At 37.0% G+C, this 13,097-nt stretch overlaps 1 protein-coding gene across 1 annotated transcript in view; it reads right to left on the bottom strand.

The window, feature by feature from the left end:
- Positions 1 to 2,813: 2,813 nt before the first annotated feature.
- Positions 2,814 to 13,097, bottom strand: part of LOC127448874 (vasoactive intestinal polypeptide receptor 1-like) — a 57,463-nt gene continuing 47,179 nt past the window's right edge. The window contains exons 7-13 of the mRNA XM_051711768.1: positions 10,058 to 10,211; positions 5,668 to 5,728; positions 5,258 to 5,327; positions 4,902 to 4,993; positions 4,497 to 4,626; positions 3,928 to 3,969; positions 2,814 to 3,820 (exon numbers count right to left, since the gene is read on the bottom strand). Coding sequence (XP_051567728.1) covers positions 3,638 to 3,820; positions 3,928 to 3,969; positions 4,497 to 4,626; positions 4,902 to 4,993; positions 5,258 to 5,327; positions 5,668 to 5,728; positions 10,058 to 10,211 — 732 coding nt within the window. The 3' untranslated portion in view covers positions 2,814 to 3,637. The remainder of the gene's footprint in view (positions 3,821 to 3,927; positions 3,970 to 4,496; positions 4,627 to 4,901; positions 4,994 to 5,257; positions 5,328 to 5,667; positions 5,729 to 10,057; positions 10,212 to 13,097) is intronic.

Here is a 13,097-nt window from a genome sequence, read left to right as displayed (position 1 = left end):
GACATCATTCCAGCTATCAAAATGTTAAAGGAACAATTCACCCAAAAATGAAAATTCTCGCATTTTCTCACCCTCATGCCATCCCAGATGACTTTCTTTCTTCTGCAGAATACAAACACGGATGTTTTGAATAATATCTCAGCTCTGTTGGTCAATTGAATGCAATTGAATTGTAGCTTGAACTTTGAAGCACCAAAATGCACATAAAGGCAGCATAAAAGTAATCCATACGACTCCTGTGGTTTAATTCATGTCTTCTGAAGCGATATGATAGGTGTGTCCTTTTTTACTATAAATGATCTTCCCTGCCCAGTAGGTGTTGATATGCACGAAGAGCATGAATCGCCAAAAACAACAGAAGAATGTGAAAGTGAAAGTGGCGATCTACAGTAAAAAATTACTTATTGATCTGTTTCTTACTCACACCTATCATCTCACTTCTGAAGGTATGTATTTAAGCAATGGAGACAAATGGATATTCACTTGCACTGAATGGACCAACAGAGCTGAGATATTCCTCTAAACATCTTTGTTTGTGTTTGCAGAAAAAATAATGTACAACTGTGATGACATGAGGGTTAGTAAATGATGAGAGAATTTTCATTTTTGGGTAAACTATCCCTTTAAATGGCAGCAACATGTACTGTCTATATTTGCCATAACAAAACAATTAGTCATTATTAAAGTGCCTTTAAGCTGATTATATTATGTTATTATGATTAATGTCAACATTGTTGAAAAACAGAAACAAGTGCAATAGGTTGCTCAGTTACATCAGAAATGCAAAGAAACGATACACAAGTTAAATTACAGCTTTAGGGGCATCAAAGTGCAGTCACCAGAGCTTATATTAATTTTTGCACATTTATAAGTACCATAACAGTTATCATGTCACAAAGGACATAAAGTCATTTACTCTGCACATCCAAAGTTTAACAAGACCATTACACATTTGATAACTTATTACGTTAAGGCAGTGTGGTTTTATGGATGCGCACCCCCCTTACTTCATTCCCTAACCATGGAACGCCCCCCACACCCAATAATTATTTGACAAAATGTAAAAGATTTAAAACCATTTGAATTTGGCACTCCGTTGCAAACAGTTATGTAAATGTCTCGTGATTAAACTAGTTTAAAGCATTATTTAACAGTCCTGCCATTCAGTATTGATGTTGTGCACCGAAGGCAAATTGTACAAAAACATTTGAGGTTGTTCTAAGTTAATAGAAAGAACCTCACATTTCTATGGCATTGATTTTACTATTCAAATAAAGATGTTTTGGTGGGAAAAAACAAATTTTATACTTTTTAAATACTCTTTAAATTAATTGTAATAACAATTTTATATATGTTTCTTGTTTATATTTTTCTTGTTGCTTCTTGATTCACACACACACACACAAAGTTTTCTGAAAAACATTAAGCATATCAATTACTGTAACAAAATAGTTTAATTAATTGCTCAGCTGCTTAGTCAAATTAAACTTGGTTTACAGATCAAAATATTGCATGTAGCAACACGGAAGTGTCTCTCCACAACAATATAAATTAGTTAGCTGTTTAAATTATTATTATTAATGAGATAAAAATATAGCAATGAAACTCTACTTTTATAATCAAAACACACCAAATGACAGAGCATAAATGTGTTGTAGGCAGACAAAGTACAGCAAGCAGGCCTTAAATATAGAATTTATAGTACAGCAAGCATATTTTTTAATACATTTATAATCATTAAACAAATTTAAAACCCACATAAGTATATATTTCTACCAAACAATAAACTTTACAGTCTAGTGCTCCAGATGTGTGCACTACAAAGGATTCTTAAATAGGCCATTTTCAAAACACAATTATTCATTATCATAATAGTCTTTATAGCTTGCAATTACTCCATAAGGTCTCTTTTTAATTAACCCTAAAATGCGTATGTCCAAAAATGACCTTGCGTCTAGTTTTTTAGGACATGATTTTTACATGAAGTGGTCTTTTGATCTGCCACTCCAGGTATTCCTCAGTTCAGGTGTCTTCTATCATGTGGAGTGACTTTTTTAACATTTAGTTGAATATGTTTTGAGAATTTGCATCACTACCCCTAGAATGCATCAAAGGGGTGCATGTGGGTCCTATGTAACCCATATGTGTTTCCTATGCTATTCAATGTATTTAACACTGGTATTATTTTTGTAATCCATTTATTTTAATTTTTTCAGTTTCCATTTGTTACGTAATTAAATATATGTTCAATACAATGTTCACATTTATATTGTGTATGCAAGTACAGAAAGTTGTCATTCAGCCGATGCTTATATCCAATGTGCTAAATGTTAGAACCATTACAGAGACAGTCCTCATGGAGCAACCTGAGGTTAAATGCCTAGTTCACACAGTAGCAGTTCTAGCTTGTATGGCACACTGGGTGAAACTCACTTTGAGATGGCTGGTGGAGTTCAGGGCGCCCACTTGTCTGTGTTTTTTGTGTGGGTTGTTGAGACATTTCATATTTTACCTCCAAACATGGAAATTGGCCATATTTCTGTTAAACAGTTTTTTTTTGGTTTTTTTACACTGTCAATCAGAACTCCTACTCCATCTTCAATGTGTCTGAAACTCTTCAGAATTAAATAAAATATAGACCTATATCATCTATTTTAATATTTTAATTACTCATAAATTATAATTAGAGTTCATTTTCCTTGAAAAAATAGGCAGTTTTATAAAGAATATGCATCTAGATTTCACCTGGGTCTTTTTTGACCCACATATGCATTAAATGGGAGTATGGTTACATATGCATTCTAGGGTTAAGCTTATTTTTTTTTTTTTTTTTTTATGAATATTTTTTTTCTTATGAATATACTAAGAAAAAGCTTTATTTTAACTAAATGTAATTTAGAATGAATAAAATATCTTGAAAACACCTGTTAAGAAAAATACTTTGTATGCCCCGTAGTCATTTTACACTTCTGTATATATGGTATACAGGGCCAGTGCACTGTGCAATATGTTGCACTGAATCACAATTTACAAAATAAAACATTATGAATATGCATTTATGAATACGAAAATACATTTCTCGATTGTTTGCTATGATTTGTGGATAATCCAAAGTGAGGTCTTTAATTAAGGTAAATAGCAAGTGATCAGCTTCTTAACGTCTGAGCAAAGCATAGAGGTATGAAACTATCCCAGCTTTCAAGTCAAGCAGTGTAGACAACAAGTCTCATATGACAAACTACGGAGGTTATAAATATAAATTACAGAGCAACTGGTTTTACATTAACGCAGTTAAATGATGATCACTATTTGCTAAAGATGCAAATACTGTAGTGAGTGCCAGACATCAAACTTGAAACGAGGAGGAAACAGGGCAATGTGATTTTGTGCTTTTGTATTATGAATACAGGGAGAGTGTTTTTATCTGTATATGGTTGAAATCTTGTCTCAGTGGTGTATGGAATAAAAATTATGTCTTTGATACTCTGGATAGTTTTAGCAACAAATTTATAACCATATCAAAATGTAAAATAAATAGATAGCCTAGTGTTTTCTGGTCTAGAGGTTTAATGGAATAAGAGAGGGAGAAAAACAGCAAGAGAGAGGGAAAGAGATGAATTGAAGAGCTCCCTTGCTTTTAGACCTTCGACACACTGTTCTGGGACTCAATTAAGGGCAGCTCTTTGGGGCTGGATTTCTCTAAAACTGAGATTTGTGTGACTGTGCTGCTCTCAGTAAAGAGGGTTCGTCTCCTTTTACTGTATCTCAAATAACTTTGTGTCTGCCACTTCCAGAGTCTCTTTTTTAGTTCTGCTTGTACCTGAAACACAAATGTGTGTCCATTTTTAGAAAACGGTATTTGAAGGTAAATTAATAGATATGTTAACTTTTTAACATTCTTCCAATTAGGCAAAATCTTTGGCTTACCTCTCCATTAAGAAAACAGTATAACAGAGCCACAACAAATCCCTGAGACATTATACAGAAAGACAGAACAAAAGTCTCAGTGAAGGTGGATTAACAATCACAGTACACTGTAAAAAGTAAATACATGCACTTGTTAACTAACTAACCTTTAAAAATGACCTTTGTTGATGTAACCTAATGAAGTCTTATCAAGTCATATTTCTGACTTGAAATATTTTTTTTTAGACTGCTACTAGTGGACATAAAATCTCATAAAACTCTATTTAATCTTGCTCAAATAGCCACTTTCTCAATTTTGAATGTCATAAGGCTATGGTCCTACATAAAAAAAAAATTAAAATAAATAAAATAAAAAATAAATAACCTAAAATGTTATTCATGCATCATCAAACTGAACTTTAAGGGTTAGATCAGGTACAGTACAGTAGGAATAGCTGTTTAGGTAACCATTGTAGGTTACCACTTTTTACAGTGCATGTCTTGAATATATTCATATTCAATACTTCACCATTAATTAACATTTTCAGAGATCTATGATTTGTGAATAATGAATTTCATAGATTTAACACCTGAAAGGGGCCCAGTCCAAGCTCAAGGAAGTGGCGAGCGTTCTCTCCTGTGTTCTCTGGCAGGAAGGCAAACACCATGTAGTGCATGCCAAACAGAGGGATAAGGAAAAGAGTAGACTTGGCCAGTCTCCTACAAGTAAACAAAGTTTGCACTACTTCAGATCAGAATCAAACAATGCTGTGTGATGGCTATGACTAGACTAACACTTATAGTGAATAACTCATTGCAATTCATGAATTTTAAATAATAATAGAACTGTAATTAGTTCTGCAGCTTGTTTGCACTCTGAAGCTTGCATATACTGATCCACAGGCATTAACTAATTATCTGTGCAGCACCAGACATTGCCACTTTTTTATATTAATTAGCAGTTGTTTGCTTTGAATATGTACTTAAGGCCTTACATGAAGTGACTGGAATCATTGCCTCCCATTCCAGGAGACTTTAGTTTCTGCACAAGAATCCGGATCACATTTATGAAGATAAAGAAATTGATCTACATCAGACAAAGCAGGAATAAGTCAACAAATGTTGGAAAAAATTAAATATATAATTGCATGAAAACTCACTATGTGTCACTAGAATTATTACTGTTTGTGATGTTCAAAAACATATTGAAATTGCTAATAGTTAATTGATCATTCATAAACTGGAAAAAATAAAATATTTCAAGTTAAATGCTTAAACTCTATTGATTATAGCATCTATGGCAAGCTGATCACTTTTCCAAAACTCTACCAGGAGTTATTTAAGAACATACCAGAAGAGACACTGTGATTGGTCCTTTGATGATCCACCAAAAGTAAGCAACATCTGTGTCATCCCAGCACCTTCAACATTCAGAATTCATATGATTTTTTATGAGTAGGCCTGCATAAAATTTGTGACTGTAGAAATTCACGGAGAGCTCTGCAGATTTATCGGTAATTATACAGTTCTATATATATATACCCACCCCTTATGAGTTAGTTTATTACATATTCTGGCTAATGTAATAATACTACATCTCTGTTAAAAAATTACATAGATTTCTCTTCACAATTATCAGAAATTAGGAAAAATATGCAGACTCCTTGTAGGTTGTTTTAAAAATCTTTATTACACTAGAGTGACTATCAGAAAAGGTGGAAAGTCCGTCTACAGAAGTTGTTTAGATCAAGACTGACTTACCCTCTGTTGTCAAAAAAATTTCTTGCCAGAACCCAAATGGTCAGTATTATTGTTGGTAGACCTATAGGATACAAAAGACAGCTGAATGTAAATGGCATAATGGATGTCAGAAAGTGGGTAAGCTTTACAATTGTGAACATGCAGAGGGACAAATACAACCTCCTTTCATCTGGATCCATAAAATCTAAGAATACATTTGAGGCTAATATTATAATGTAACATCTACCATTATTTATTTTACACCCAAAATTTTGTTATTTCCTAATATATATATATATATATATATATATATATATATATATATATATATATATATATATATATATATATATATATACAGTGCCTTGCAAAAGTATTCAGACCCCTGACCAATTATCTCATATAACTGAATTGCAAATGGTGCAATGAAATTTCATTCTGTTTGATATTTTATTTTAAAACACTGGAACTCAAAATCAATTATTGTTAGGTGACATTGGTTTTATGTTGGGAAATAAAAATAAAAAAATAAAGTAAAAAAACTGAAATATCTTGCTATTATAAGTATTCAACCCTTGTGCTGTGGAAGCTGCCAGGTTACACCGATGAAAGAAATTGCCCTAACGAGGACACAGTTACTTTACCATTGGCATCCACCTGTGAATCATTAAAGTTGCAATCATATTTTATGGATAAAAAACCCATTGTTGAAGGATCATTGGTCAGGCTGTGAATCTGAAGGAAAGTGAAGACCAAAGAGCATTCCACAGAAGTTAGATAAAGTAATGAAAATGCATAGATTAGGGAAAGGGTACAAAAAATATCCAAATGTTTGGATATCCCAGTGAGCACAGCTGGATCAATAATCAGGAAGTGGAAGCTGTACCACACCACCCAGGCACTGCCAAGAAAAGGCCGTCCCTCAAAACTCAGCGCTCTAACAAAAAGGAGACTTGTGAGAGAAGCCACAGAGAGGCCAACAATCACTTTGAAGGAGCTATGGAGTTCAGTGGCTGGGAGTGGAGTAATGGTGCACCAGTCAACCATATCAAGAGCACTGCATAACACTGGCCTGTATGGGAGGGTGGCAAGAAAGAAGCCGTTACTCAAAAAGTACCATCTGAAAGCAAGTCTGGAGTTTGCCAGAAAGCATGTGAGTGACCCAGCTGCGATGTGGGAGAAGGTTTAGTGGTCAGATGAGATCAAGATAGAGCTTTTTGGCCAAAACGCTATGTGTGGCGCAAACCTATAATAATTTATATAATTTTCTTTATTTATCACACATTATACATTTGCACATATACAGTGAAATTCTTCTTTTTCACATATCCCAGCTAGGCTGGGGTCAGAGTGCAGGGTCAGCCATGATACGGCGCCCCTGGAGCAGATAGGGTCAAGGGCCTTGCTCAAGGGCCCAACAGTGGCATCTTGGCGGTGCTGGGGCTTGAACCCCTGACCTTCTGATCAGTAACCCAGAGCCTTAACCGCTGAGCCACCACTGCCCCTAACACTTCCTATGCCTCAAGACACACCATCCCTACAGTGATGAATGGTGGTGGCAGCATCATGTTGTGGGGATGCTTCTCATCAGCAGGGATGGAGCAAAATAAAGGGAAATACTGCAAGACAACCTGCTTCAGTCCGCTAAAAACTGAAGCTTGGGAGGAAATTCACCATTCAGCATGACAATGATCCCAAGCACAAGGCCAAAGCAACATTGGAGTGGCTCAAGAACAAAAAGATAAATGTTCTACAGTGGCCCAGTAAAAGTCCTGATCTCAATCCTATTGAGAATCTGTGGCACTATTTGAAAATTGCAGCCCACAAGCATCACCCAACCAACCTGAACAACCTGGAGCAAATCTGCCGAGAAGAATGGGCCACAATCACTTCATCACTGTGTGCAAAGCTGGTACATATGTACCCTAAAAGACTTAAAGCAGTTTTTGCAGCAAAAGGTGGCTCGACCAAGTATTATTGTGTGGGGGTTGAATACTTATGCAAGCAATATATTTCAGTTTTTAATTTTTCATAAAAATATTTTCCAACAAAAAATCAATGTCACCTTACAATACCTGATTTTGAGTTTCAGTGTTTTAAAATAAAATATCAATCACAATGAAATTTCAATGTACCATTTATAATTCGGGAACATGAGAGAATTGGTCAGGGGTCTGAATACTTTTGCAAGGCAATGTGTGTGTGTGTGTGTGTGTGTGTGTGTGTGTGTGTATATATATATATATATATATATATATAGTTGTGCTCAAAAGTTTGCATACCCTGGCAGAAATTGTGAAATTTTGGCATTGATTTTGAAAATATGACTGATCATGCAAAAAAACTCTTTTATTTAAGGATAGTGATCATATGAAGCCATTTATTATCACATAGTTGTTTGGCTCCTTTTTAAATCATAATGATAACAGAAATCACCAAAATGGCCCTGATCAAAAGTTTACATACCCTTGAATGTTTGGCCTTGTTACAGACACACAAGGTGACACACACAGGTTTAAATGGCAATTAAAGGTTAATTTCCCACACCTGTGGCTTTTTAAATTGCAATTAGCGTCTGTGTATAAATAGTCAATGAGTTTGTTAGCTCTCACATGGATGCACTAAGCAGGCTAGATACTGAGCCATGGGGAGCAAAAAAGAACTGTCAAAAGACCTGCGTAACAAGGTAATGGAACTTTATAAAGATGGAAAATTATATAAAAAGATATCCAAAGCCTTGAAAATGCCAGTCAGTACTGTCAATCACTTATTAGTGGAAAATTTGGGGATCTCTTGATACCAAGCCAAAGTCAGGTAGACCAAGAAAGATTTCAGCCACAACTGCCAGAAGAATTGTTCAGGATACAAAGAAAAACCCACAGGTAACCTCAGGACGCTGCTCTGGAAAAAGACGGTGTGGTTGTTTCAAGGAGCACAATACGACGATACTTGAACAAAAATGAGCTGCATGGTCGAGTTGCCAGAAAGAAGCCTTTACTGTGCCAATGCCACAAAAAAGCCTGGTTACAATATGCCCGATAACACCTTGACATGCCTCACAGCTTCTGGCACACTGTAATTTGGAATGACGAGACCAAAATAGAGCTTTATGGTCACAACCATAAGCGCTATGTTTGGAGAGGGGTCAACAAGGCCTATAGTGAAAAGAATACCATCCCCACTGTGAAGCATGGTGGTGGCTCACTGATGTTTTGGGGGTGTGTGAGCTCTAAAGGCATGGGGAATCTTGTGAAAATTAATGGCAAGATGAATGCAGCATGTTATCAGAAAATACTGGCAGACAATTTGCATTCTTCTGCACGAAAGCTGCACATGGGATGCACTTGGACTTTCCAGCATGACAATGTCCCTAAGCACAAGGCCAAGTTGACCCTCCAGTGATTATAGCAGAAAAAGGTGAAGATTTTGGAGTGGCTATCACAGTCTCCTGACCTTAATATCATCGAGCCACTCTGGGGAGATCTCAAACGTGTGGTTCATGCAAGACGACAAAAGACTTTGCATGACCTGGAGCATTTTGCCAAGACGAATGGGCAGCTATACCACCTGCAAGAATTTGGGGCCTCATAGACAACTATTACAAAAGACTGCACGCTGTCATTGATGCTAAAGGGAGCAATACACAGTATTAAGAACTAAGGGTATGCAGACTTTTGAACAGGGGTCATTTCATTTTCTTTCTTGCCATGTTTTGTTTTATGATTGTGCCATTCTGTTATAACCTACAGTTGAATATGAATCCCATAAGAAATAAAATAAATGTGATTTGCCTGCGCACTCATGTTTTCTTTAAAAATGGTACATACATTACCAATTCTCCAAGGGTATGCAAACTTTTGAGCACAACTGTATATATATATATATATATATATATATATATATATATATAGACACACACACACACACACAACGGTTGTGTGATTTAGATCTTGAGAGAAGTTTTAATCAGTTAAGCTGTTTATCCATCTGTTGCCTACAGGTGTCACCAATGAAACATAATATAGAAGGCCACACACCCATGTACAACCACACTATTTGCAGCCCACTGTTTACAGTATCTTTTGACCTGCTTAGGGGAGGATAGAAGGACTAAGAAACACGCAAGGCACAAAATATTATGGATTTTAAGAGTATCAAAAGTTCTGTTCAATCAAACCAGTTTACTTATTCTCATCTCTCTCTCTGTGTACTTTTTTATGTTTATAGTTGTATCATAAGCATTAGTAATGGCAACTCATGGCAAAAAGATTCATTAAAAAAAAAGTGTAATCATATATACATTTTCTAACATATGAAGCAGCAGCCTACTAATAACAGTGGCAAACAGAGATGGCAAATGCAGATTTTCTTTTTCTGGTTTGATAAAGAACATGCTATAGTACCCACTTACCCCAACCAATAAGGATGTACCACCAGAAATACTTCTTCTGTGAGACAAAAGTAAGAGCTAGAAGTGTCTGTAGATACATCCCCTCAACGAGCAGCCAGAAATAGTTAGCCAGGATACTGAACTGGAAGAAAGCCACCGCTGCCTTGCATGCAGTCTGAGGAGGAAGATGTTCAGAGTAATAAATGTTGCAACTTTCCTTTAAGATGTAAGTACCTGTAAGACATTTCTTACACCAACGATACAAGAATATAGAGAAAAAGTACACATGGTACAGGCAGTTACCACTGCATGTAGTATAGCAAGAACAAAAGGCAAATATTAAAGGTATAGTTCACCCAAAATGAAATTTTTTCATTGTTTACTCTCGCTCATGTCGTTCCAAACCCATATGCCGTCCTTTCTTCTGAAGAACACAAAAGATGTTAGGCAGAATATTAGTCTTGGTCCCTTTATTGCATCTTTTCTCAATACAATGAAAGTGAATGGTGACTAAGGCTGTACTTCTGCCTAACATCTCCTTTTGTGTTCCATGCAAAAAAGAAAGGCATGTGGGTTTGGAACAACTTGAGACAGAATTTTCTTTTTTGGGTGAACTATTCCTTTAGGATTAGATCTTAAGTGGCAAGAAGAACCCCAGAGCATAAAATTAGAATATGAATTGCAAATAAAATACTTTTTTGTTGAAGTACAAAACACATGCTCGGATATTTTAAGAAAACACAGACAGTAAAAGACAGTATTTAAGACAAAAAGTTGTGCTGATTAGAAACAGCACAAATACAATTGTAGTGCAATATAGATGTGGAAGATGAGTTATTTAAGGAGGCTACTTCAAAGGAGGTATTTGTGAGTTCTAGCGGAGGTAGATCTTGAAAAGTGTGTCTTAAGGCACTGGTGAATTGGCTGTTCTTTTACTGACAGGATCAAGGATGCAGAAATTTCTCAACCAAACAAGAAGTTAAGCAGTGTCAGTATGCTGAGAGAAACTGATGTAAGGCTCTGAAAGTGCTCTACTTTTATAGGTGGATGCTGTAGTGCCATGCATTTTGACCTAATAAGTTTACTGGCCACAAGGCTGATGGGGAATTTGAGCTTTGGTGCAGTAATTTGGCTTGTTGATTAGGGATTTTCTTGGATCAAAGTGATGCCATAAGCTAATTTACATAAAAAGCATACAGTACAATGCATGGCTTATACTGTACACTGGAAAAACATCTACAGAAACTACACTGTAAAGTGGTAAATTGTAATTGTTATCTTAAGGAGCTATTTCTATCCAATTTAAAAATGACTTTTGTTGGTGTAACCTAATGCATTCAGGTTGATTCAGTGATTTTTAAAGAATATTTATGACTTGAATAAAACCAGTTAATTTACATACAGTATAACATATTGTATCTACTGACGCTCACGTAATGCGAAAGACTCCTTGGTCCTGTTCAGACCTGGTGTTAACATTCGTCTCGGGTGATCCAATCACAAGTCGACAGCTGTGACAGCCAATGTGAGGTTCAGAAGTGAAACAGTCTGGGTCCTAACACATATTATATTAACAATTTTATATGACCAATTGCACTCAGTTTTATCTGACGGCCTCCTGTGATCATCCCAAAGTAACATTAAAGGTCAGAATTGTATGCACATGAACAAGAAAATTTTATTTAGAGATGTCATGTGCTTTATTGTGATGACTGGGGTGGTTTTGAAAATTGTCCACTGCTTGTTTCACAGAATGGGCAGGTAATGTAATTGGTAACTAATATTTGACGAAATAATATATTGTGTGTGTACTGTGAATCATGGAAATATCCACATCCTAAAGCAAGCAATCACGGTACACATATAACACTATATAGAAGAATCTGATCTTAAAGGTGATGTAATTATTTTGATGTGAAAATAGTTTCTCCTATCCCAGTTTAAATATGCAGAGACAGTCAGGATCCCGACTCTCTAGTTGAGGTTTTGTTGGGATCCTGTCTTTCTGTATTTGTGTTTCTGTGTCTTGTGTATCTAGTGTCAGGATACTGCCACTTCGATTGGTCTTGTTTATAGCTTTTGTGGCTGGATCCTGCCACTAGTGTTTGGTGAGTGCACTTGGCATTGTTTTCTCATTGCCATGTGCACTCGTGTCTGTGCTGTCTTAAGTGAAACACCGCCCCATTGTTTGCCTTCTTATTAGTTCATTAGACTCACCTGCCCCTTCTTGTTACCCTCCTTATTTTCTCTCCTATTTATTTTCCAATGTTTCTTGTGTTTATATCCCGTTAGGTCTCTGTTGGTCATGTTCTCTGCTTCAGCCCCGCCCGTCATCTGGTTTATCGCCCTGGACTGTGTTTTTTTTCCCCTTTGGGGTGTTTTTTGTTGGTTTTTGCATATTTTTTTGTATTAAATAAAGCCCATTGTAACACTCTGCGCTTGAGTTCTGCCCTTCCTGCTACTAAACCTGACAGAACAAACTGGCCAATACTGGACTCAACAGAGGCATAATGGGCATCTTCCTCTTCCCATTACCCAGCCAGCAAAGCTACAGCAGCCAGCAGTTGATCCAGCTCTACTCCCTCCGGGAAGGGGAGGGTGATGTCAGAGATTTTGCCTGCGACTTCCTCATTGCGGTGGATGGGCTGGATTTAAATGCATTTAAACTGCAAGCAGCTCTCCTGGTGTTGGTCACAGAGGTCAGTATGCCAGTGGATCTTACCATATCAAACTTGGTTACTGCCCTCCTGTGTGTTTGATCTGCTTACTGTTTCTGTGCTCTCCCCTGCAGCCGGCGCCAACCCTGACCTCTCCCCTTCGGCTGATGCCGCCAGCCTAACCCCTACCCAGCGGCCGGCACCCAGCCTGACCCCTGCCCAGCAGCCATGCCCAGCCTGATACCTGCCCAGCAGCCACTACCGTCCTTCCCCTCAACCCTGTCCTGGAGCTGCCTGACCTCATCCTCACTCTTGGTCTCCCCAGCCACGTCCCTGTCCTGAGGCTGCCTGATCGCATCCCATCTCTGGACCAGCCGGACCCCATCACCTTCCTGGATCCTCTC

The sequence above is a fragment of the Myxocyprinus asiaticus genome, chromosome 12 (assembly GCF_019703515.2).
Source record: "Myxocyprinus asiaticus isolate MX2 ecotype Aquarium Trade chromosome 12, UBuf_Myxa_2, whole genome shotgun sequence".
Classification (NCBI taxonomy): domain Eukaryota; kingdom Metazoa; phylum Chordata; class Actinopteri; order Cypriniformes; family Catostomidae; genus Myxocyprinus; species Myxocyprinus asiaticus.
Note: the sequence above shows the minus strand (reverse complement) of the source record. Positions and strands in the feature narration are given on the sequence as shown.